Source organism: Myxine glutinosa, chromosome 11 (genome assembly GCF_964187855.1).
Source record: "Myxine glutinosa chromosome 11, kmMyxGlut1.1, whole genome shotgun sequence".
Lineage (NCBI taxonomy): Eukaryota > Metazoa > Chordata > Myxini > Myxiniformes > Myxinidae > Myxine > Myxine glutinosa.
Window position 1 is genome coordinate 73,235,949 of NC_136271.1, and position 23,831 is coordinate 73,259,779.

Here is a 23,831-nt window from a genome sequence, read left to right on the forward strand (position 1 = left end):
TGCGGTGTTCGACGCCGCCATTTTGGAACGCTTACTGCGCGAGTGGCTACCCCAGTTTCAACAGCCGTGAAGCTCATAAATACTCGTTTCGACGCCAAGCTAAGTGCCGGCTGCAGGGGTTTTATTTTCATTTGATCTTTCCCTTGTGTGTTTTTGAGACTGCTGAAAGGTCCCTCAAAATAGGATTTAGTTTTACCTCGGCCTTCATTTTATTTCTTGATTTGTTTTCATTAAATTCTATTTGTTGAATTTCCTTGCCGTGTTTACTTGTTTGTGGTTTCGGAATAAACCCGTGTGTTTTGTGAGATAAATACCTCGCATCTCTTCCCTCCCGCCCGCACCAAAAAATAACCTCTATATACTCGGCTTGTCGCCTCGGGAGTAAAACTGTCTCGGCTATTCGTCATCAGGCGATCTTAATTGCGGGTGACAGGACAATATATACATTTATATATAGTGTGTGGTGTGTGATAATCACGCATTTATAATCATGATTCATGTGCATGTACAATCACAACTGTGTACATGTATGTCTAATCACGATGCATGTACCATTTCTGGTCTGGTATGACTCAACTATACTAAGGTAACACTACTTTCAAATTTGTTGAATGACAACTCATGATGTAAGTCAGCACATATTACATATTGTGAACATGCAATGAATATGTTCTTTATTTTCTGTTCTGTTCACACTCAAGAATGAAGGAGAGTGAAAAAAATTCCCTTTAGAAAAATATTCTAGAGCTAAAAAAAACACACGACTTCATTTCCGATGACATCAGGGAATTCGCCCATCAATGGGGAGAATGTGTGACGTTGCCTGTACACCATCCATTCTTGTTTGGGAGGAAAACATTTTGACTCTCCTTCCTATAATGAGTGATTTTATGTGTCTTCACATTATGTTGCTTACAATGCGCTGATCTCGGTAGTCCCCTGAGCTGTAGGCAGCAGCGAGGGTCGAGGCACAATGCTCGGCATACCACGGTGCGCGTCCGCTCTCCGAAGCCGAGCCCACACTGATCGTGTACACGCTGTCCGTGTAGCCATCGCAGTCACAGTCATCTGCCTGACGTCCACCATTTCCAGAGGCCCACACATAAATGGAACCTTTGCCACCTCGACCCTGCAGGGAAAATTACCACAAGGGTTATCTTTCTCTGCCAGGTGTTATTTGCATTCGCCACACAGTACTACTGTCCTACATCTTGTGAAGCAGTACCGATTTTTGATGTCCGTTTTAATATGTCAAATGGTATTCTTGTATATCCAGCATGATTTTCTCTTAAGCTTATGAAGGCATTGACAAGAAAAAGGAAAAAAGCAAGTGCGTCCCTCTGCATTACAAACACGCAGCTCCTTTCCGCTCATCCAACCCTTCTCCAATACTAATTCTCCTATTATTTTCCGAGTGCCGAACACTTACTAAAACCACTTTACATCTTTATTTCCCCTATAGTACCCGTTCATTTTCTGTTTGAAAAGACTCATTAGCCTGACTCATCTTGGCGAGAAACTGAAAACTAGTCCTAAAGGTTTTTGATTATTGTATTGTCTTATATTTATTATTATATTTGATTATTAATCCAATATATTGTCCTCATCCTGGCTTCACCTGCAGACATTTTGTTTTTCCATAAATGAAGCACTCCTTTAAAAAAGGAAATTAAAGGTTATAGACTCCTGACTTCGTTTGCCAGTTATTTCTCCTTCACTTTCACAGGCCCAAGGAAATGCCTGGTATTCATGATTGTGTTTTCTTCACTCGTAGCATCACGTTCTATTCATTCTGCTCACCCCCTTAAGGCACGACTTCGCACCACAACATTAAAATCAGCAACGAGGCAGGAAATCCGAACTGAAGGAACAAGATTGCATTTATTTATAGGTTAGACTTATCAAAACTCTCCTCTGGAATTGTTTTTTTTCTATCAGTTTATATGGAGCTCCACATTAACGTTTTGAGGGTGCCCTATTGGACACCCATTATTTTTTGAGTGCCCAAAAAAACCCAATAACAATAAAAAGAAGACTGTAAACAAAGATTTCTACACATACTAAAGGTTGAAATATATATATATATATATATATATATATATATATATATATATATATATGCACAGGGCCTTCAGAAAGTATTCACACCCCTGGACTTTTTTCACATTTTGGTGTGTTACACCCTAAATATAAAATGGATTAAATTGAGATTTTTTTTTATCACTGATCTTCACAAAATACCCCATAATTTCCACCAGATGTAGCTCTTTGCATTCAGGACAAAGAGTTCACTTTTCATCTCATCAGACCACATAATATTTTGCCTCGTGGTCTCTGAGTCTTTTGCATGCCTTTTCGCAAACTCCAGGTGTGCTTTCATGTGCATTTTTCTCAGGAGTGGCTTCCGTCTGTCCACTCTCCCATAAAGTCTAGATTTGTGAAGGGCTGCAGAGACTGTTGTCCTTCCGACAGGTTCTCCGATCTCAGGTAAGGAACTCTGTAGTTCTGTCAGAGTGATCATTGGGTTCTTGGTCACCTCCCTGACCAAGGTCCTTCTTGCCCAGTTAATCAGTTTGGTCGGATGGCCAGCTCTAGGAAGAGTCTGGGTAGTTCCATATTCTTTCCATTTCCTAATGATGGAGCTCACTGTGCTCTTGGGAACTTTCAACACTCTAGAAATTGTTTTGTACCCTTCCCCAGATCCATGCCTCCTCACAATTGTATCTCACAGTTCTACGGACAGTTCCTTTGACTTCATGGTGGAGTTTCTGCTCTGACATGCACTGTCAACTGTGGGACCTTATATAGAAAGGAGGGTTTCTTTTGAAATCATGTTCAATCAATTGAATTGACCACAGGTGGACCCCAATCAAGTTATTGAGACATCTCAACGATGATCAAAGGAAAATGGATGCACCTGAGCTCAATTTGGAGTGTCATAGCAAAGGGGTTGAATACTTATTGACTCAAGACATTTCAGCTTTTCATTTTGAATTAATTTTTTTTATTGATCTAAAAACATGTTTTCACTTTGTCATTATGGGGAATTATGTGTAGATCAGTGACCAAAAAATCTAAATTTAATCAATTTAAAATTCAGGCAGTAACACAACAAAATGTGAAAAAAGTCAATGGGTGTGAATACTTTCTGAAGGCATTGTCCTTATTTATAGGCAGAGTCTGGGTAGGATTCATGGTCATTGAAAAGCACAAAACCCCTCTAAATTTGGCGATATTTCATCATATGAAGTGGATTTAAAAAACTTTGGCGCTCTGATCATGGCGATCATACATTTGGGGTCAAAATTGACGTTCATTATGTGATTTTGACTGTGCTTGGCTGGGCATCAAAAACCCAAACGCTTGTAAAAGTTGGGTGCCAGATGCTAATATTAGGTGCGCCTGGCATCTGGACACCTCACAATGTCGAGCCCTGGTTGATATATATATATATATATATATATATATATATATATATATATATATATATACAGAATTGGCATTTAATATGGAATATATTTTTTGTGGGGGTGAACTTACTTTTCAAGATGTCTTAGAACCAAAAGTTCATTGGAATTATGTTGAAATTATTCCAGATTTTGTTAATGTGACCTCTAAAAGAAAGAAAAACTACATTTGACATTTCGAAACAAATAAATTGATCCTTGAAAGTGATGTAAACTGATATCGAACTCAATTCATGGACAGTACTGTGTTAAACCTCTGTACGTTTTCCGGAAGTATCTCTTTATTTTGCACATTAGCCAATTTTTTTTTTAACAAAAACCAATGTTAAATTACAACTGGGATTACGGACAGTAAAATTACAGTTCAGTACTTCGTGTAACCCCCACGAGCATTCAGGAGAGCACGTACACATTGAGGCATGCTGTTCACGAGATTTGCCAAGGTTTGGACAGGAATCGCTTGCCATGCAGTGACAATAGCCTGCTGCAATTCATGCACAGAGGTCGGCTGCTGGTCCAAGTGGTCGATTTGACGCGTTAATTCTGCCCACAAGTTCTCTATCGGATTCATATCCGGGGACATGGCAGGCCACTCCATATGCTCTACACCACGGTCAGCAAGAAAGTGTTGGATCATGCGAGCACGCTGAGGCCGTGCATTGTCATCTTGGAAGACAAAGTTTCCTCGAAAGGCTGCATGAGCAAATGGAAGCAATGTTTCTTCCAGAATGGCCCTGTACTTGAACTGGTTCAGGTTTCCATTCAGAACAACCAGGTCAGTTTTGCCCCCTGCATGAAAAGCAGCCCAAACGGTCACCCCACCACCTCCGGCTTGGACTCTTGGCACTATACAATCTTTGTTGTAGGCTTCATGCACTTGTCTGCACACTCGGACGCGGCCATCTTGACGACAGACCAGAAATCTAGACTCGCCAATGAAGATCATGTGATTCCAATGTCCTGGCTGCCATTGACGGTGCTCTCTGGCCAACTGCAATCGGCGCTGGTGGTGTTGTCTGGTCAGGCGTGGCTTTCTCAGGGGACACCTGGCACGATAGCCTGCTTGAACCAGTCGTTGGTTGACTAGCCTTCTGGATACAGGCACATTTGTCATTTCCTGCTACTCAGCCCTAAGCCGATTAGCTGACTTGGTACGACCATTGCGGACTAACCGGTGCAGCTGGCGATCATCCCTCCTTGTGGTTCTGCGGGGACGTCCTGGCCTCGGTATTGGAGTAGGGACACCCCTCTGAGCATTTCGTTTCAGGATCTTTGACACCTGACCTTGAGTGATGCCATACTGCCGAGCAATAGCACACTGTGTCATGCCGTAATTTCGTAAAGCCACCACTCTATGACAAACAGCATTGTCGAGTTGACGGACCATCTCCAGAGGAAGCGGCAATAACTTTTGGAGACGTGCAGCAGTTGTTTTCCACTAATACAGAACGCAACAACCCTTGTATAACCGACTGTGAAGCCAATCATCAAATGCACCTGTCTGTACATTTTGCCACGCCACCTGTGATATAATCCTGTTGTTGACTTCTTGCTGCGACAGACAATCAGTGACATGGTTCTTTTAACAAATAAACCACCAAAGTGTAAAAGAAACCCACCAGATTGATATACTGAGTTAAGAAAGTAAACCCAAGTCAAGAAAAAAAAAATATTCCATATTAAATGCCAAGTCTGTATGTACTATTTGCATTATAGAATCTCTTTTAATTATGATATCAAACTCCAAGTCTCTCACCTTTTCGATACCATGTTCAAAAGCCTTGCGTGCAAGTCGGCCTGGCCCCTCTACCGTGCGTCCATCATCATTAGGACCCCAACTTGCACTGTAGATGTCTACGTGCTGCGGCCTGAACCCGATTGAACTCGCCTCAATTGCATCGGTCACGATCCCATCCAACATCCGGATCCCTAGAATCCAATAATTTGCACAAAAGGCTGGATCATTTATTCAGTTATTCAGTGGAGCATGGAAGACTCCAAAGACAGGTACAACACAAACAAAAGTCCTGCTAAAAACGTCAATTACAAATTTGTACCGTTTTAAATGACAAGAAAACAAATCACATGCAAAAAAAATCAAAAGGAAAAAAAGACGTGAAAAATCTAATTCAAAACGTCAACATTTTTTGGATTTTTCTCAGGCACACCTAACCGACTCATCCAATCAAATGTACCAGACTCTTTAGTCATAGCAGTTCCTGGGAAAAGGTTACACACATGTGGGGTTTCCCAGCATAGGTGGGTTCGGGTAGGAATGTGCAATTTGTTCAATGTGCTGACGATAACTCCTCTACACTTCACAAAAGAAAGTGGGAACTAGGATCCACCACCACCAATGATCACTGTTGGCAGAAGAGTCCTCCAACATTTTGGCCTTCCAATGGATGGTGCACACATTGATGGATCGCCGACATACAGTTGAGGGTTGAACCTATTCACACCCATGCTAGACAGCTCAAAGGCGAGTGCACTCCTTCTGAGCTATCGTGTCAGCCTATGTACAATACTTAGTCAACGATCAAAAGAAATCTCTTGACATGACAAACTTCAATTAGTGTCTCGTAAACCTTACACAATGGAGAGGTGAAAAGCATGCACCATCCAGAATTTGGAGAATGTTTACATTTTATAGTTATGGAGAGAGCCTTGCGGATAGAAATGACAAAAGTCAATAAGGTATTTCAAATAAATTAAAAAGGTTCATTTTACTACAACAAACAAACAACAACAAGCATTTTAAGGCCATTTTCCCTGCAAGAGCGGGGGTTAGCCTTGCGGTCCCCATGACAATCTTCTCCATTTTGCCCTATTTTCTGCATCTCCCCTTGTTAACCCCCTTGCCCGCATTTATTCTTCCACCACCTTTAGCCAAGTCTTTCTCGATCTTCCCCGTCCTCTACTTCCTTCTACATTCATTTCCATCACACTTCTCAACCAGTCACTTTCATCCTTCCTCAACACATGACCAAACCATCTCAAGCTGTTTCTCTTCAAAGCATCCATCACAGGCTCTATTCCCATCATCTTTCACAATTCATCATTTGTCTTCCTCTCTCTCAACGATACTCCGCACATCCACCGAACCATTCGCATTTCCACCCTTTCCAGCCTTCGTTGCTGTTCTACATTCATTACCCATGTCTCGCTCCCATAAATCATAACACTTCTCACACATGCAGCATACACTTTTCCCTTCAGCTTCAATGACACTGCCCTCCTCGTCAGCACGCCACTCAGTTCCCGAAACTTCTTTCATGCATATCTCACTAAAGTAACCGTCGCCGAGTCTGATACACCTACTCCATTCAACATGTCTCCGAGGTAGCAAAGTGTTTTCACACCTTCCAGCTTCATGCCGTCTCCAAGATGCAACTCAACATTTCCTCCATCTGCAGCTCCCTCTATGCACACCTTACACTTGAATGTAGCTGCCACACTGGTTAATGACCCTCTCAAGCCACTACATTTTCGATGAACCCACTCAGCGCACATTGTACATTGAATGGAGTTCACACCAACACCCTTCCTGCACACAGCACACGGCTACTTCCCAGTTCTTTCCATCTCACCACATGCTTTATCACTTGCCATCACCTTCGTCTTTCCGATATTCACCTTCAGGCCTTTTGCCTCCATACATTCCTTCCACTTGTTCATCTTCTCCTTCAGTCCATCCATACTCTCCCCAATCGACACCAGATCATCTGCATACAACAACTCACACGGTAAACCCTCCTTTACGTTCCGAGCCAGCACCTCCATCACAGCTACAAATAGTAGTGGACTTCGTACCGACCCCTAATGCACTTCCACCTTCACCTCAAACTAACCACTGTTCCCGTCCTTCGTCCTTACAGCTGTGTGCGCTCTCTCATACATTGCCATCACTACTCTGATCAACCATTCCTCCACTCCTAACTTCCTCAATGCCCATGTCGCTACTTAGCGTGGAACCCTATCGAATGATTTCTCCAGATCAACAAACACAAGAAACAACTTCTTCCTCTTCTCCATGTACTTCTCCTGCAACTGCCTTACAATAAAAAGCATGTCTGTCGTTCCTCTTCCTGGAATAAATCCAAACTGCATTTCGTCGATCTTCACTTTCTTCCATATCCACTTCTCCAACACCCTTTCCAATACCTTCATTCCATGCTCCAATAACTTTATCGCTCGATACGAGCCACAGTCCAGAGGGTCACCTTTCCCCTTGTATAAAGGGACGAGGGTACTCAGTACCCAATCCACTGGAATGCGGCCTTCTTTCACCACCAGATTACAGATCTGTCATTCTCTTCACACCCCAACTTCCTGCTGGCTTCAACATTTCTCCCACAACTCCCGTCGGTCCTCCCGCTTTTCTACTCTTCATTGCTTTTATCGCTTCCTCAACTTCCTTCTCAGTTATCTTCTCTGCCGGTCCTAAAACTGGGTTACTCTCTATGTTGCCGTTCCATTCATTATTATCTGCATTCAACAGCATTTCCATATATCTCTTCCATCTTCCTTTAATTCCATCTGGGTCCACAACGATTTGTCCCACTTCATCCTTCAAGCAACTCACCCCCATCACATCGCACCTCTCTTTCGCTATCTGCTTTGCAATCTTGAATACCGCTCTCTGACCCTCTTCCGAATCCAAGCGTTCTCCGAACATTTTCCTACATGCCTTCTGCGCCTTTGCTACCTCTTTCTTTGCAGGCTTCTTGGCTGCCTTATAACTTTCATGCTCTGCCTCTTCTGCTGCAGTACCCTTCACCTTCTGCCACTTCTTGAACTTCCTCCTCTTCTCTCCTTGCACCTTTCACCCTTATGTTGCAGACAACAAAGTGGTTCTGTGAAACAGCCTCCTCCCCCAGGATCACCTTTGTGTCCCGGAGGTGCCCCCTATCTCGCCTACGCACCATCAGGTAGCCAACGGTTGTCGTCAACCCACCTGACGTGTATGTAACAAGCTTATTATCCGCTTTCTGCAACTGAGTATTACAAATCAACAAATCAGCTCCATCAGTAAACTCCAAAATCCTTTCACCTTCTCCATTCCTCACACCATATCCGTAACCCCGAGTAACTCCCTCAAAACCATCTATACTCCTTCCCACATGTCCATTTAGGTCTCCTCCTACCACAACAACTTCCTCATCTTTCACGTTTTCCATCAGCTTCTCTATCGCACACCAGAACTTGTCCTTCTCTTCATCGCTCCGACCAACCTGCGGAGCATATCCCGAGATGACGTTCACTAAGAACTTTCCAATCATCATTTTCACCATCATCAACCTTTCACTCACTCTAGTCACACTCACCACACTGTCTGCAAACTCCTCAGAAAACAGGACACCAACACCATGCACGACTTCCAGGCAACCTTGCCACACAAACTTGTATTTCTGTCCCTGCCTACCCTTCACCATTCTCCGACCACTTCCCTTCCATCTCGTCTCCTGCACACAACATATGTCCACTCTTCTTCTGACCAATACTTCCACCACTTCTGATCTCCCTGTCATTGTCCCTACATTCCATGTCCCAAACCTCAGAAACCGATCTCCACGTGGGGCATTGGACGTTTCATCGTCATAAATGGAGTGATTTCTACCCTTGCTTCGATCGGGTTCCCCACCTTGATTTTTGACGAGAGGGGGTGAGGATCCCCATGGGGTACTTCGGTCTGTACCCTGCCCATATGTAATTGTAATTGTCATGGTTCCCTACTTGAGGCAATGTTTAATGGCCGGATGCCCTTCCTGACGCCAACCATTTCAGTCGCCTCTTACAACATGCAGGGATACGGTGTACCTATTCTAAACCGGGGTACACACCGGGTGATACGGTGTATCTTACTACAGTCTGATTTAAAATGGAACTTCTCCCATTCTGCACTACCTTTCTGTTTCATTCCTGGATCAGTCGCAAATCCGCACCCCATCTCCCATCGCGATCATACAGTTTTGTCTTTCTTCGTTCCTCTTAATCACCCTTTATACCATCCCAATCCTGACGTCAATATTCATCTTTCTGCTCTTGGAATTTTCAAATCATACCAATTTTGTAATGCATGTGGGATTACAGTGGGAAACCCCTTCACATCAGAACCCTCCCCCATATCAACTCCTTCATGCCCAGGTACACCCACACCCATGCTGAGTTACCCAGCCACCACCCTTGCTCTGTGTCTCCCCCGATATATTGTCCCTTCACATGTATGTCCCCCATCCACATTTCTCCCACACCCCACTCAGTCTTTATGTACAGGTATATCCCATCCTTTCTGGAATTATCATCCTTTCTGGAATTTTTTTTGCTATTTCTTCAATTTTGCTATCACAGAGGGTGATATTGAAGCATGTATTTCATATTTTTATTGTTACTTCTACTTTTCATCCCAATTGTGTAAAATGTACAAACATGCAAAATCCTTCCACCCCACCCTAAAATACACAGTAGAAATTCCACAGATAAGCTTGGCAGGGGAAAGGCGGGTGAGGGAGCGGGGAGGCTGGGTGAGGGAGCGGGGAGAAGGGGTGAGGAAGCGGGGAGGGGGGTGTGGCAAGTTCCTCCTTTGAACTTCCCATTTATTTATCCTTCTTTTCCTCTTTCTAACAACCTCTGTAGCCACTGCTCGTACAATAAATTTGTTTTGGTAAATTGTTGTCACAAGAGGATCAAGTAAACTGGAAATTATGGCCCAGACATCATTTGGTCAATTACCACGATAGCACTGTTTAGATTGGAGACGGTCATATTGTTAAGCCATACCGAGCACTGCATTCCATTGAGGTGCTAGTTCATGTGCTTGGAATCCAGCGAGCCGCTTGGCAAGCGGTAAGCAAGCCACTTGCTAATGGAACACGTCCAAGGTGGCACCTTGACAAGTCTGTCTCTGTTGTATGCTCCCCTTCCTTCTCTTCCCTCACTTAAAATGGTACCACAGCCCACTCTGCTCATGAGAAGGCCGAATAACTCAATTCTGTGTATGCTTCCAAATTGCATGTACGCAACTCCTGGCTCCCTGTACAATACCTTACCCTGTCAGACCAAACTACTTGTTGACAAAGTCTTTCTCACCTGAGAACATGGAAAGGTTCCTGGCAACCTTCAAGTCAAATTCTGCCACACATCTGGACAGTATCAGTGTAGAAGCTGAAAAATGGTAATTGTCATTTCTGTCCAATCAAAGCCAAGGGAAAATAAGGAGTGTCATGGGTAGTTGATTACAAGGGAAAAATGAATTGGATTCTGGGTTTGACAGCAGTTATTGTAACTTGTGGGCTTGTGGGTTATCATGTAACCTTGCTGTTTATTGGATGAAAATCAGCTTTCGGTGAAGGGTTTGTTATGTTGCTGGGGAAGATTGTATGGAGCTTACTGAAATATAGCTCACTGGAGTAGGGCAAATGGTGAACTTTTAAACTCTGTTTATGTAGGCTGGGGGAGTCATATCCAGGAATTGTAGCTGCCACGTACGCAGCTCACAATCTCATTTGGGGAGTTAAACATGATGCGCTGTTCCTCTGGGCAATGTATAAATACAACTAACTCGACACTTGATTTTCAGAGAATGGTAGGGTTGCTTGGTGTATACTCATCTATATGGTTACCTTTCTCTCCATGTACACGTACTTCAATAAATTTCCTTGTTACAATCTGAAGTGGTTGGTGATTCATTTCGTGGTTCGAGTGGTTCCAACAACTTGTCTTCAACATCAGCACCCATCTCCTAAAAACCTACTCTGCTGTTCTTGTTCGTACTCTTTCTGCTCTGTTCACCCTGTCATTTTCTCTAGAGCACGTTCCCTTGACTTACAAGTTGGCAAACATCACTGCAATAGCACACAAACATGGGCTAAAACAGATCCTCTCTCCTACATGCCTATTAGCTTACTTACAATGAAAAGCAAAGTCATGGAATCCATCATCATAATTGACATCAAATCCTTTTCTCCAACGACCTGAACTCAGACCATCAGTTTAGATTCAGACCAAGTGACTCTGTCCTGGAGATGCTGCTTGTACTCTCCCAAAAAATGGATGGTGATCCTCAATCTCAAGACTTAAGATCAGGGCTCTCTATCTGGAAATATCTCGAGCATTCAATAGTCTGGCAACTGCATTGCTTTCCGAACTCTCTGCCAATGGCATCCAAGACTGCCCTCTTTCATGGCGTAAGAACTTCTTTGATGCTCATAGTCAACATGAGGCTCTTAATGGGATCCTTTCATCTCCTCTCCTTATTGAGGCTGGAGTACCCCAAGACAATATCATGGGCCCAGTCCAGTTCCTCATCATCATTGTCGATCTTTCTGATTATATGGAAAATCCTCCTGATCCCTTTGCTTGGTTCCACCCTCTGCCGGAGCATATCTCATCCTTCAGATAGGAAGACAGCCTCTTCAGCCTCTTCCCTGTCTGCAGACTTTGATAGAATCCAGACCAATCTAACACTTGGAATATTGCCTTTCAACCTTAACAAACCACAAACTCTCAGAAAAGACTGTTTGGAGAACCCTCCAATTTACTTCCTTAAGAAACCTCGTGAGGCCTCACCATCAGCCATGATCTTTCTTGGGAAAACCATATATCCAAGTGAGTCTCCAAAAATAGCTTGGGCATTATCCATCATGCAGTCTTTATTTGGCAAATCTGAACGTTTATCAGCTGACAAAGCCTTCATCGATGGAGTACTGCTGTCCACTTTGGCCTAGCACCCTTGCCACACACCATGTACTCCTTGATATGATGGAAACCTTCAAAAACATTGGAATCTTCCTTAATGAAGCTGAGTCACAGGGCCTGTCTCCCACCTTTACAATATGTTCTCCTTGTTCTGTTATGTTCTTGTCCATCCTGTGTTCTAGCCCTTCCACAAACCTCAAGTTTGTACACAAAATGGTATAGCATGTTCTGAAAGAAAAGTTGAGTTATTGAGCTTATGTTTTAACCAGCACATTCTATTTTTGCTGACCAGAAAGCATACCTCCTACTTTGGCGTTGAATGCAATTCCAACACCACACTTGTGATTGTTGGCCTGCATGACAATCTCACCAGCACAGCGTGTTCCATGCCTGCATGTAGCATAAGACATACAGAACAGAACATCTGAAACAAAATGCAAACAACAATCAACTGAACAATGTGAGAAACGTATATTGTTATTAAAACAAAAAAAACAAGTGTAAACAAATAATTCGACCCTAATAATATTTCGACCTGCTTTTTAGTTCACCTGGAACTAAGTTCAAGGGAGCTTATGTGATGGCACGTCGTCCGTCCGTCAGTCTGTCCGTAAACACTTGAAACTTCTTCTCCGAAACCGATGATGGGATTGCGACCAAATTTGGCACAAATGATATTTGTTGTGTTGTGACTAAAGTTTGTTCACGGCATTAACAAAATTGGGGTTTAAGGGGGTATACCGGGGGTCAAAGTGGTCCAGGTTTGACCCCCAAAATATGATTTTGCTTTCTTCTCTGAAACTACACATACAATTTCGATGAAACTTCACTACAACCTTCACCACCCGTGATGTACCAAAGTTTGTTCACGGCATTAAAAAAAATCTGCCCCTATAGGGGTTCATGGGGGTGGTGGGGTTTGCCCCACAAAATAGGTATTTGCTTTCTTCTCAGAAACTACATATGCAATTCTGATGAAACTTGACCACAACCTTAATCACATGTGTTGTACCAAAGTTTGTTCCTGGCATTTAAAATATTGGGGTCTAAGGTGGTATATGGGGAGCTTGCCCCCCAAAATAGGTATTTGCTTTTTTTCTCAGAGCCTACACACACAATTTTTATGAAACGTCACCACAATCTTCATCATTCGTGATGTACACAATGCTTGTTCAAGGCATTGGAAAAATTGGGGTCTGATGAGGTACAGGGTGGGAGGAGGGAGGGGGTTGCCCCAAAAAATAGGCAAAAAAGACTGCCCTTATGTTTATATCTTTTCATACAGAGTCGAGGCCTGTGGAGGAGCAAGAACATAGCACCCATGCACACCACCGGACAGAGGCAGTTGCATGCAAAGTCCATCAATGTGTGAGCCATTCCTCAGAAGGACATTAAGCCAGAGGACCCATCTGCCAGCACTGGTCGTTGGTGGACATTAAATATCCTACGGTGTCTTTTGCGAAGAGTAAGCAAATTATCATCGGCATTAACAATCACCAATAAACTCCAATACATTCAGAACTCCGCTGCCCATCTACTCACCCATTCCCGGACCCGTGACCACATCACCCCCGTCCTTTACAAGCTTCACTGGCTCCCCATCTCCCAGAGAATCCAGTACAAAATCCTCCTCTTGACCTACAAAGCCCTCCATAACCTGGCCCCATCCTACCTAGCTGACCTCCTCTCCAGACACACTCCCAACCGCAACCTCCGCTCTGCTGGTACCAACCTCCTGACCCTGACCCCCTCCCCCCCATCCGGACCAAATTCAGATCCTGGGGGGACAGGGCCTTCTCCATCGCTGCTCCCACCCTCTGGAACTCACTACCTCACACCATCAGAGACTCCTCCTCACTCACCACATTCAAAACATCACTCAAGACCCACCTGTTCAACACTGCATTCAACATTTAACCCACAGCATTTAACCCCTGACTATCTCTTCTCCTTCTCCCTCCTTTTTGTTTTGAATATTTCCCTATTGATTCTTGTTTTTTGCAATTGTTTTTATGTTTTGCTATGCATTATGTTTTGCACTCTGTCAAAGCGTCTTTGGGCTCCCTGAAAAGCGCTATATAAAATAAATGCATTATTATTATTATTATTATAATATTAACAAAGTGCAAATTCCTGCCACCATCTGTCAAATATCAGGCCTGACCAGCCGTTTTGTGAGAGCTTTGACCAAAAAAACATTCCCAGGCCGTCTCCAGGAGAATGTGGGAGTAATCGGGTTCATTAAAGAGGTCGGCATATAAGTAGCGGTAGTAGTAGTAGTATATGATTTTAAATGCATGTAGTTTGCTTGCACGATTGTCTCACTTTTGTGCTTCTGCTCTAATTTGCAAAGCCGTGTGTTGTTTGTACATATGTGCATGTGACAAGACCCGGTTTCATTATCTTCGAACCATCTCTACAAATAAATCAATTAATCATTACAAATTTGCAGAAAGGAACCTACTTGTTCTCATTGGTTGGATCATATCTGGGGAAAGGGTCTGGGTCATTTCCATTGAAGTCAAAGCTTGCTTCAGAGTCCTGGAAACAGATGAGACTGAAGTTTAAAACCCAGACTCTGGCCTCATGAGGCCTGAAGCATTATGTGTAGTGTGATTTCTGGATAACTCAATCCTCACATAGTTGCCAATGATGTCGGTGTGGTTCCACTCAAGCCCATCATCGAGCACCGTGAGGACCACGCCTCGACCGGTCACACCACGCATCCATACTGGGAGGACATGCAGGTCCAACTTTGGGAGTACTGATGTGGTTCGTGTGTCTTGCTGTGGGTGGAATTGGGAGGTTCATTGGGAAGGTATGAATTGCAACTTGTAACTTTTATTGTGTACTGGGCAGCTTTCAAAAATCACATTATGTCTAATTCCCAACCGGCCAGCCATTTTGACACACTTCTTTCTGGTCACGTGATAAGCATAACCTCCACAATTTAACATCCCTTCCCTGGTATAATGTTGTAACCCAAATTTGGCAGCATTCTGACTGGTAAGTCTGGAGAAGAAGATTTTTGAAGGAATTTACGAGACCGCCATTTTGACGCACTTCCAGTCATGTGATCGGCATGGCCTCCACAATTTAACATCAGGACCGTGTTCTAATGTTGTAACCCAAATATGGTAGCATTCTGACTGGTGCATCTCGAGAAGATGATTTTTGAAGGAATATTTCTAAGTCCGCCATTTTGACCTATTTTCAGTCAGGTGACCGGAACGAGCTTTGCAACCCCCATTACCAGTCAGGGGCCGAACCTTACTGCCAAATTTCAGATGGATCGGCCAAGCAGTTTGGCCAGAGAAGTCGAGATAGGAGATGGATGGACGGATGGTGCACGATGATAATACCTTATCTGGAATTTCAATTCCAGATAAGCTGAAAATTAAACCTGCACCTTATATATTCATATACTGTATATTCCCCACGATTATGCGCAATCAAGGGAATGTTTTGGTATTTAAAAAAATCAAATAATAATCCCAAAAGCAAATTATATAGTTATTCAAAATCTTCAATTTATTTTACACAGAATGGGCCCCCTAAAATATTTTCTAATTCCAACCAGCTCTGTGATTGATGCCCTTTATCTGTCATTGTCTCATTAAGCTCCGACATCAAACGCACAACTAACTAAACCCAAAATACTACTTCTTTAAGAACAACCAAAGACAACATCTAAAGTATTTTTCAAGAGATACAAAATCCATGGGGTCCATATTCCCCAAGGGTCACCTCATAATTCTCCCACATAAATATTGTATCATCATCAATCACAATAAATAGGAAGACATGAACTTTCACGAGGTTGGACATGAATCTATGTGGACAGGATGCAGATAATTATGCAGGACTGCAGTGCAACGTATGCGATGACTCGTACCAGGTACCACTGCTTGTCCCACAGTGGGTCGTTAAAGAGGTTGGAGATGGGACAGTTTGAGCACAGAGGAACGCCTCTCTTACTCCTCCTTTTTTCGTATTGTTGCTCCACCCATTTGACCTGCTCTCGACACACCAGCGCCTAATAAATCAATGATTCAAATGGTCTGGTGGTACACCTACTTGTAAATAATGATCAAATCAGTTGCCATCACCATATAGATCAGTCTTCACATGTTTGTGTTGTCTCAGAGACATCAGAGAGAGTGGCTTATTTGGTATTCCCCATTTGAGCACATGGCTCATGGTGCTGGGATACCGAACTGAGTTCTAATGTCCTTGTTCCGGTATTTACTCTCCCTCCATATTGTACACACACACCAACCACATTCCTTTCCCTCCCTTTCCCTCTCTTCCCTCCACTTTGGGACCAATATAAGCCCACCAGCTTGCATCTGGTGAGAGAGAGACTGACCCAACACCCCGAAACTTTCTCTCTCTTCCTCTCTGGTTTCCCTGGAATGATTGTGGCACACCTGTGTAAGGGGTTCTTTCATGCTTAGGGGTTCATTTCTGTTCTTTGTGCCTCTGCATTCTTTATATACTTCTGAACACTTGCATCTGTAAATACAAGCCTTTCTTGAATCAATTATAAACTGTTTCCAACCTGCTCGGTAGTCCGTTTCCCCAATGATTCGACATAGCGTATGTAGTAAATAGACGGAAAGTTGTACCCCAGTAATTTGCTGCACTAGATAGCTGACTTCACACCTACCGTTTCGTTCAGCCGTACATAATAAGTATGCAGGGTGGAAAGTCGAAATCTTGGTTCCCCAGTTAGGATAACTAAATCACTGGTAAGGTAACACGGTAATTGGGCGAGATGACTCTGCTAGATTTAGTTGCTTCAACCAGCGTGTGCAATTTCTCAGCAACCTGTCGGGTCCCGGAGTTATCCCTGGCTTGTCGGCCTCAGAGTCGGAGGACTAGCAGCGGGTCCGAGCCACCCCAAACATGCAACAATATTAAAGTATCATGTGTGATTCTTTAGATTATTAGGCCATGTTTAATCTGTTTATACCACAATCACTGGAGTATATAAATGGGCTCAATTGGCTGAGATTTTGGTTTGTAATATGATCATTCTTCAATCTTCATCTCCTCCTGCTATACAGCATAAGGCTTGAACCACGGCTCTGTACACTTTCCTATCTTGGGCTAGATGTGCTTCTTCAATTCCAGCTTCCACGTGGTTCTTCGTTTACCCACTGATCTTCTACTGTTCATCCTGGTTTGGTATATTATTTATCTATACCCTTCATAATCTTAAACCAGTTATCACCTCATTGCTAATGTAAAAAGTCTTCTCTTCTTCAGCTGCTCCTCATACCTCAGTCGAGCTAGCCCTGGAATCGATATCGTTGCTCTACAGTCTACACTGAACCATCTCTATGGTTGCCATGTCCTCAGACGGTAAACTCACTATGTATGACCTCAACCATTTATCACAACGTATATAACCTTCCTCTATTCTCCTTGTTCCCCAATTGACTCGCCCTCTATTGACTCGTTTCCAACCATCTTTTTCACAATCTATCTTTACGTGCACTGTCCACGGAATAATCTAATCCCAGGATAGAAAGATAAATAATTAAAATGGAGGACTTGGCTTGCCACGAAGACGACTAGGCCTTAGAACACATCCCTCGAAGTAAAACTAATACAACTCGAACAGCACTCGGTAGAGCGCATACCTGCACCAGGCTGAATACTTTACGTTCTGTATCCCACTGAAATGCTGGATCTGGATTCGGACCTGAACCAAAATCGAATCCGCTTGTTCTTGTCACATACCCAACTCATCCAATAATTTTTGTCATACCTCGTCGACAACTTTTTGAGATATCCTGATCACAGACAGGCAGACAGGGGTGAAAACATAACCTCCATCCACCTTCGGTGGCGGAAGTAATAAAAATCGCTTCTGCCTTATCTACTGTCAAATTTCCAGTCGGCCTCAGACTGTGCTTCTTATGTTTCAGAAGCAGAAGACCCCTTAGACCACACATGTGCTTTCTGCCTGAATCACCTCAGCTTGTTTGTCTGCAGCAGCCTGCGTAACATTTTTTTGTCATCCAACATCCATAATGGCAAACAAACGAGACATCATGTGACTTGAGTAATGTGGGAGCAACATCTATAGCCAGAATGATAATAAACAACATGGAAAGAAACGTTCGGAGAGAAAGGCGTTTTGACTCACCCGACCATCCTGTGCAAGCACCTCGGTGTGGTTCCATGCCGATCGCCTTGAGCGTCTGAGATGTCCATTCTTGAGTAACAAATAATGTCCATCCAACGGACCAATCTGCAGCCAGGAACAAATCAGATAATGTGTTGGACAAAACCGAATTGTTTGTGCTGACAACATCCAAGATGTAAAATTTAGCCTTGTGAAATTTATGATATTCAAGCCATTAAATAAAAACCTGATCCCCATCAACATCAGCTTGTGATGAAGTCTCAGGGCCGGATAATATGTATCCAAGAGAATTAATGGAGGTGGCGGAGCGGATAAGCGAGATATTAGAAGATTTTTTTTTTACAACTCATTGGAGTCAGGATAGTGCGGCAGATTTGTGTAAATATCCATAAGGATTGTGGGTTTTGTGGTAAAAGCACCAAAATTGGCATATATGATGTTAAGGACCTACTAATTGATTTTAGATATAGTACCAATGTCCAAGCAGGAATTTTTTCCGAGAAGCCCATAAAGTGAAAAAATCCAAAATGGCCGCCGGCCTATTCGAAATATCTGTTAATTGTCATATCTTTATGAATAGTCAACGCAGAAACCTGAATGAAGTGTCTTTTTGTATGTTTCTGTACATGACGAATCCAATGGAACCATTATTTGCTTTGAAAAATGCATATAAATCAATATAATGGGCAATTTCAGGTTGAAATTCAAGATCGCCACCATTCGATTTGTCGATATCTAGCAAATGTCATATTATACACAGTAATTCATATCACACCATGGATGAAGTGTATTTTATATATTAGACAGTATACATATGTCAGCCACAGTTGCACCATCAATAAAAAAAACCAATAACATGGTTGTGATTTGTGTCATGCGGCACCCATACCGAGTGTCATATCTTCCCCAAAATATGTATATCGTATGAATATGTCTTTCCAAACAGGAGGAATACAATGATACCCTCACCTCATTGCATCATCGTTTGGCTTAGATTGTCCATCGTGCCTTGCAGGATCTTGTAGTAATTAGGTGTGGGAAAACGAAATAGGTTATTGTCGTTATAATATTAATGTTTTTTTTGTTGTAGGTGACTGAACAGAAGTGACTGAAATCATGTCGACACGCAAGAAGTGCAAGCTTGTTCATAGAGAGACATTAAGATCACCTGCGGCCACAATAGTCCGGCAGATATGTGAAGAATTGTGGTAGAATTGTGCCTTTGATGATACAAGCATGAAACTTGGCACACAGTTAGGGCATACCCTTACAGTGAAATTTGGATGTAGGGGCATTCCAGATTTCTCCTTGGCCCAAAATGGCGGCCATTTTACAAAATGGCGGCTAAGAAGGACATATTTACCTATTATTTCAGACTTGTCATTTGTGCTGCTATTGAAACACAATGTAATGAGCATATTATAAATTGTCATGTACATGCTATGCAATACCTTCATACTGGGTTCAAAATTGGAATCTACGGTGGCCTATAAGGGGCAGAACAAATGGTTTACCATTGCAATAGACAGGACTGGTCTAGCGGTTTAATTATTTAACTTTGCATGACTATCTGATTTCTCCTGGGTGTAATTTTGGTTCAATACCTTTATATGAACAACTTTGATGTAGCTTTATGAACTTTCCTATCATAGACTAGGTGACTATAAGGAACAATGCAAGGCTAGTGAAAAGTTACGAAAGCGAATTACTATATTTATGATAATAATGTATGTATTTCTTTTTCAGATGATAACTCGACTGCACTGCACCTTCGCTCATTGACTGTAGTAGCTACCTAGATTTGGTTCCCAATTTGTATATTGATTGGATGGTGGTGGTGGATAATGCTTAATTGACAATGGCCAACAAAAATTTCAAGCTATTAGACCCCCAAAGCCCTAGTACATCTGGAACAAACATGCCTTATCTGACAGATTGGGAGAAGTGTGTGTTATGTCAGGAGGTCACCGATGAGGCCCTTGCCTGTCCAGCTGATTCCAAGCGAACCACAGGGTCCGGATACCAAACTCTTGCAGATTATCTCCTCACCTTCAGCCAGATGGGCTGCCTGCCAAAATCTCTAGAACTGTCCCGCCTGGACGATGGTGAAGGTATCCAGTCAACCTTCCAGAGCCACAAGGCTAAGTGGCATGATTCATGCAGACTGAAATACAACAAAACTGAACTGCATCGGGCACAAAAAAGAGAAACGTCTAGTGAAGAAACCGCAAGTGTCTCAAGAAAGTACACCCGTCACAGAGTACATGTAGACCACACACAGCCACAGCCTGAAAAGTGTTTCTTTTGTGACAAACCAGCGGGTACTAATTCTCTGCGAAAAGCTTCCACCTTCGACCTCGATAAACATGTCAGGACAGCTGCCCTGAAACTAGGAGATCAGGCACTTCTTGCTAAACTGAGTGCAGGTGACCTTATAGCACAAGATGCACAGTACCACGTGAAGTGTCTGGTGTCACTTTATAACAAAGCAAGGGCCACAAGCACAACACTGAATGAACAAGATGATATCAATCACGGTATAGCACTTGGAGAGCTAGTGTCCTACATCGATGATGCCCGCACAGATGCTCTTGTGACACCAGTGTTCAAGCTGGTAGACCTAGCAAGACTATACACCACCAGGCTGGAACAGCTTGGAACAGTCTTGACCAGGCGTGTCCACTCCACCAAACTCAAAGATCGAATCATGACATATTTTCCAGACCTAGAGGAGCACATGTCCGGTCGAGATATTCTGCTTGCTTTCAACCAGGATGTTGGCTCAGCCCTTCAGAAGGCATGTGATCACGACACTGACAGTGATGGAGTTTGTCTTGCTAGAGCCGCAAATATAGTTCGTAGAGACATGTTGAAAGACAAAGCACACGCAGGTAGCCTTTGCTCGAGATGTGAGAGCACTCACCCGTGTCATAGGAGAGATGGGGAACCCATTCTGTGACGACAGCAAAGATCTCTTGGTGCTAGACAGCAGAGACCTGGCAGACCCAGCAGTCATCAACACCCTTTACCAGATCGAGAAGCTGGGAAAAGAACAGTATGACACATATGTGAACGAGAGGCTTGTACATCAGACAAAGCCTATCACTGACCCAATAAAAAGAAACAATCTCCCTCTCTTCAGCCGACCCCCAGTCAGAGAGAAGTCAAGAACAGAGTTGAAGGTGGTATCTCTGAAGAATGACTGCGTTCTGTTCTCCAGGCTGTTTATTGCATCCCAGACACGGAATGGAGATCTTGATGAATTCTTTGCACATGAAAACCAAGCTTGTCCCCCTGCATTGTCACAAATGGGCAAAATCCGGCTTGGAACCAAGTCTGATCTGGTTGGGTGCTTAGAAGATCTGATCACCTCACGGGAAAATGATGATGTAAGCCCCCCCTGTTGAAGTCATGATCCTGGATGGAGCAGCCATCGTGAACATGCTGGCACCTCGTAATGCGAAGACCTTCTCTGAGTATGCATCACTAGTATTCTTGCCATACATCACATCTCAGATACAAAATAAGAGCAGGGTTGATATTATCTGGGATGAATATTTCCCAGACAGTTTGAAAGCCGACACCAGGAAGACGAGGGGTAAAGGCACCAGGAGACGAGTTGAGCCATCTAGTTCCATCCCTCGAAACTGGCAGGCCTTCCTTCGCATAGACGAGAACAAGGTGGAGTTGTTTGACTTTCTAGCAACGAGGATAGCAAACATTGAGAGTGACAAGCAAATCGTCACCACAAACCACAAAGAAGTTTTTTGTACACAGCCACGAGATGTTACTGGTCTTTCCCCGTGTAGTCACGAGGAGGCAGATACAAGGATACTACTCCATGTCCAAGATGCAGTCAGACAGGGCTATACCAAGGTGTCAATCCGCACAGTGGACACAGATGTTTTGATCCTTGCAGTGGCAGCAACTGGATATCTTGACATCGATGAACTCTGGGTTGCTTTTGGCACAGGGAAGAATTTCAGGCACTTGGCAGCTCACGAGATGGCTGTGGCACTGGGACCAAACAAGTGCCGAGGGTTGCCATTCTTCCACGCCTTCACTGGGTGTGACACCGTGTCCTGCTTCGGCGGAAGGGGGAAGAAAACAGCATGGGAAACATGGAAAGCCTATGATGAGGTCACCTCAGCTTTCTGCGCACTGGCTGCCACACCAACCATTTCAACTGCAAATGACAACATGGATCCACTGGAGCGTTTTGTTGTTCTGCTCTACGATCGAACAAGCAGCCAGGAACATGTTAACGATGCCCGCAAGCATCTCTTCACCCAGACTGGTAGATCAATAGAGGCTATCCCACCAACGCAAGAAGCCCTCAGACAACACATCAAGAGAGCTGCCTACCAAGCCGGCTTTTGTTGGGGCCAGATGATGATTTGCGCACCTGAGCTCCCATCGCCAAGTGAATGGGGTTGGAAACAGAGTAATAACGGCTGGGGGATATATTGGACAACCCTCACAGAGGCAACTGAGGCATGCCGACAATTGATTAGATGTGGATGCAAGAAGGGTTGCAGGAAACAGTGCAAGTGTGTTAAGGCCGCACTCCAGTGCTCAGCTCTGTGTCACTGTGCAGGGGAGTGCACACGATAGTATACAGGAGGAATAACACACCTGTTACATATACACAAACATGTGGAAGACTGTTTTGTAGACTGTTTTATAGTGAAAGTCACTTCCACAGCGTTAATGTGGCATTTTCACTTCATTTCCATTGTGTTTCTGGAGTTTGCTCAAAATAGCTCAAAAAGTAATTATTTTTGTAAAGAATAAGGACCAAATAAATGTTATGTGAGTTTGTTGACATTTAATTATGATCTTACAACCTGTTTACGTGAAAAAAACATCATAGGTGTGCTTGAGCAATAAGTAAATCTAGTTTTATAGACATCGGTACTGTGTATCTTATTATCCGTAAACGGCCATTTTTAAAATGGCCGCCATTTTGTCCCTAGGAAAAGATTTGAATGCCCCTATATCCAAAAATCTTCCTAGTAGTATGCTCTATCAGTGTTCAAAATTTCATGCTTGTATCACCAAAAGCACAATTTTTTCACATATCTGCTGGGCTACAAATGAACCTATTGACTGGAGTCTTTGTGCTTTATGCCAGGAACGTTCAGACAAACCATCGAACTGTCCAGCCAAATCAAAACGTCCCGACGTCGGTGCTGGATATCATACTCTCGGTGATAACTTGAACAGTTTTCTCAATTTGGACAGCCAGCCATTACCTATCGACATAAGTAGGCTTGATGAAGGAGACGGTATTGGACACACACTGGCACGCAATCATGCCCAATGGCATGCATCATGCCGCTTGAAGTGCTGTGCCAGTCGTCTCGCCAGAGTTGAACTAGCTTCACTTCCAACTGCATGTACCAATACCCCTGGAGAAATACCATACATGTTAAGGCAGGCTGAACACAGAGATTCTCCAGAAGATTCAAAATGCTTCTTCTGTGATGAATCTGGAACGGAGATGGCGC

At 43.4% G+C, this 23,831-nt stretch overlaps 1 protein-coding gene across 1 annotated transcript in view; it reads right to left on the reverse strand.

The window, feature by feature from the left end:
- LOC137436777 (neuroendocrine convertase 1) overlaps positions 1–23,831 on the reverse strand; it is a 70,572-nt gene that overhangs the window by 30,277 nt on the left and 16,464 nt on the right. The window contains exons 2-8 of the mRNA XM_068130864.2: positions 18,322–18,426; positions 16,060–16,179; positions 14,804–14,950; positions 14,629–14,705; positions 12,466–12,554; positions 5,224–5,396; positions 917–1,129 (exon numbers count right to left, since the gene is read on the reverse strand). Of these exons, the coding sequence (XP_067986965.2) occupies positions 917–1,129; positions 5,224–5,396; positions 12,466–12,554; positions 14,629–14,705; positions 14,804–14,950; positions 16,060–16,179; positions 18,322–18,426 (924 nt within the window). The remainder of the gene's footprint in view (positions 1–916; positions 1,130–5,223; positions 5,397–12,465; positions 12,555–14,628; positions 14,706–14,803; positions 14,951–16,059; positions 16,180–18,321; positions 18,427–23,831) is intronic.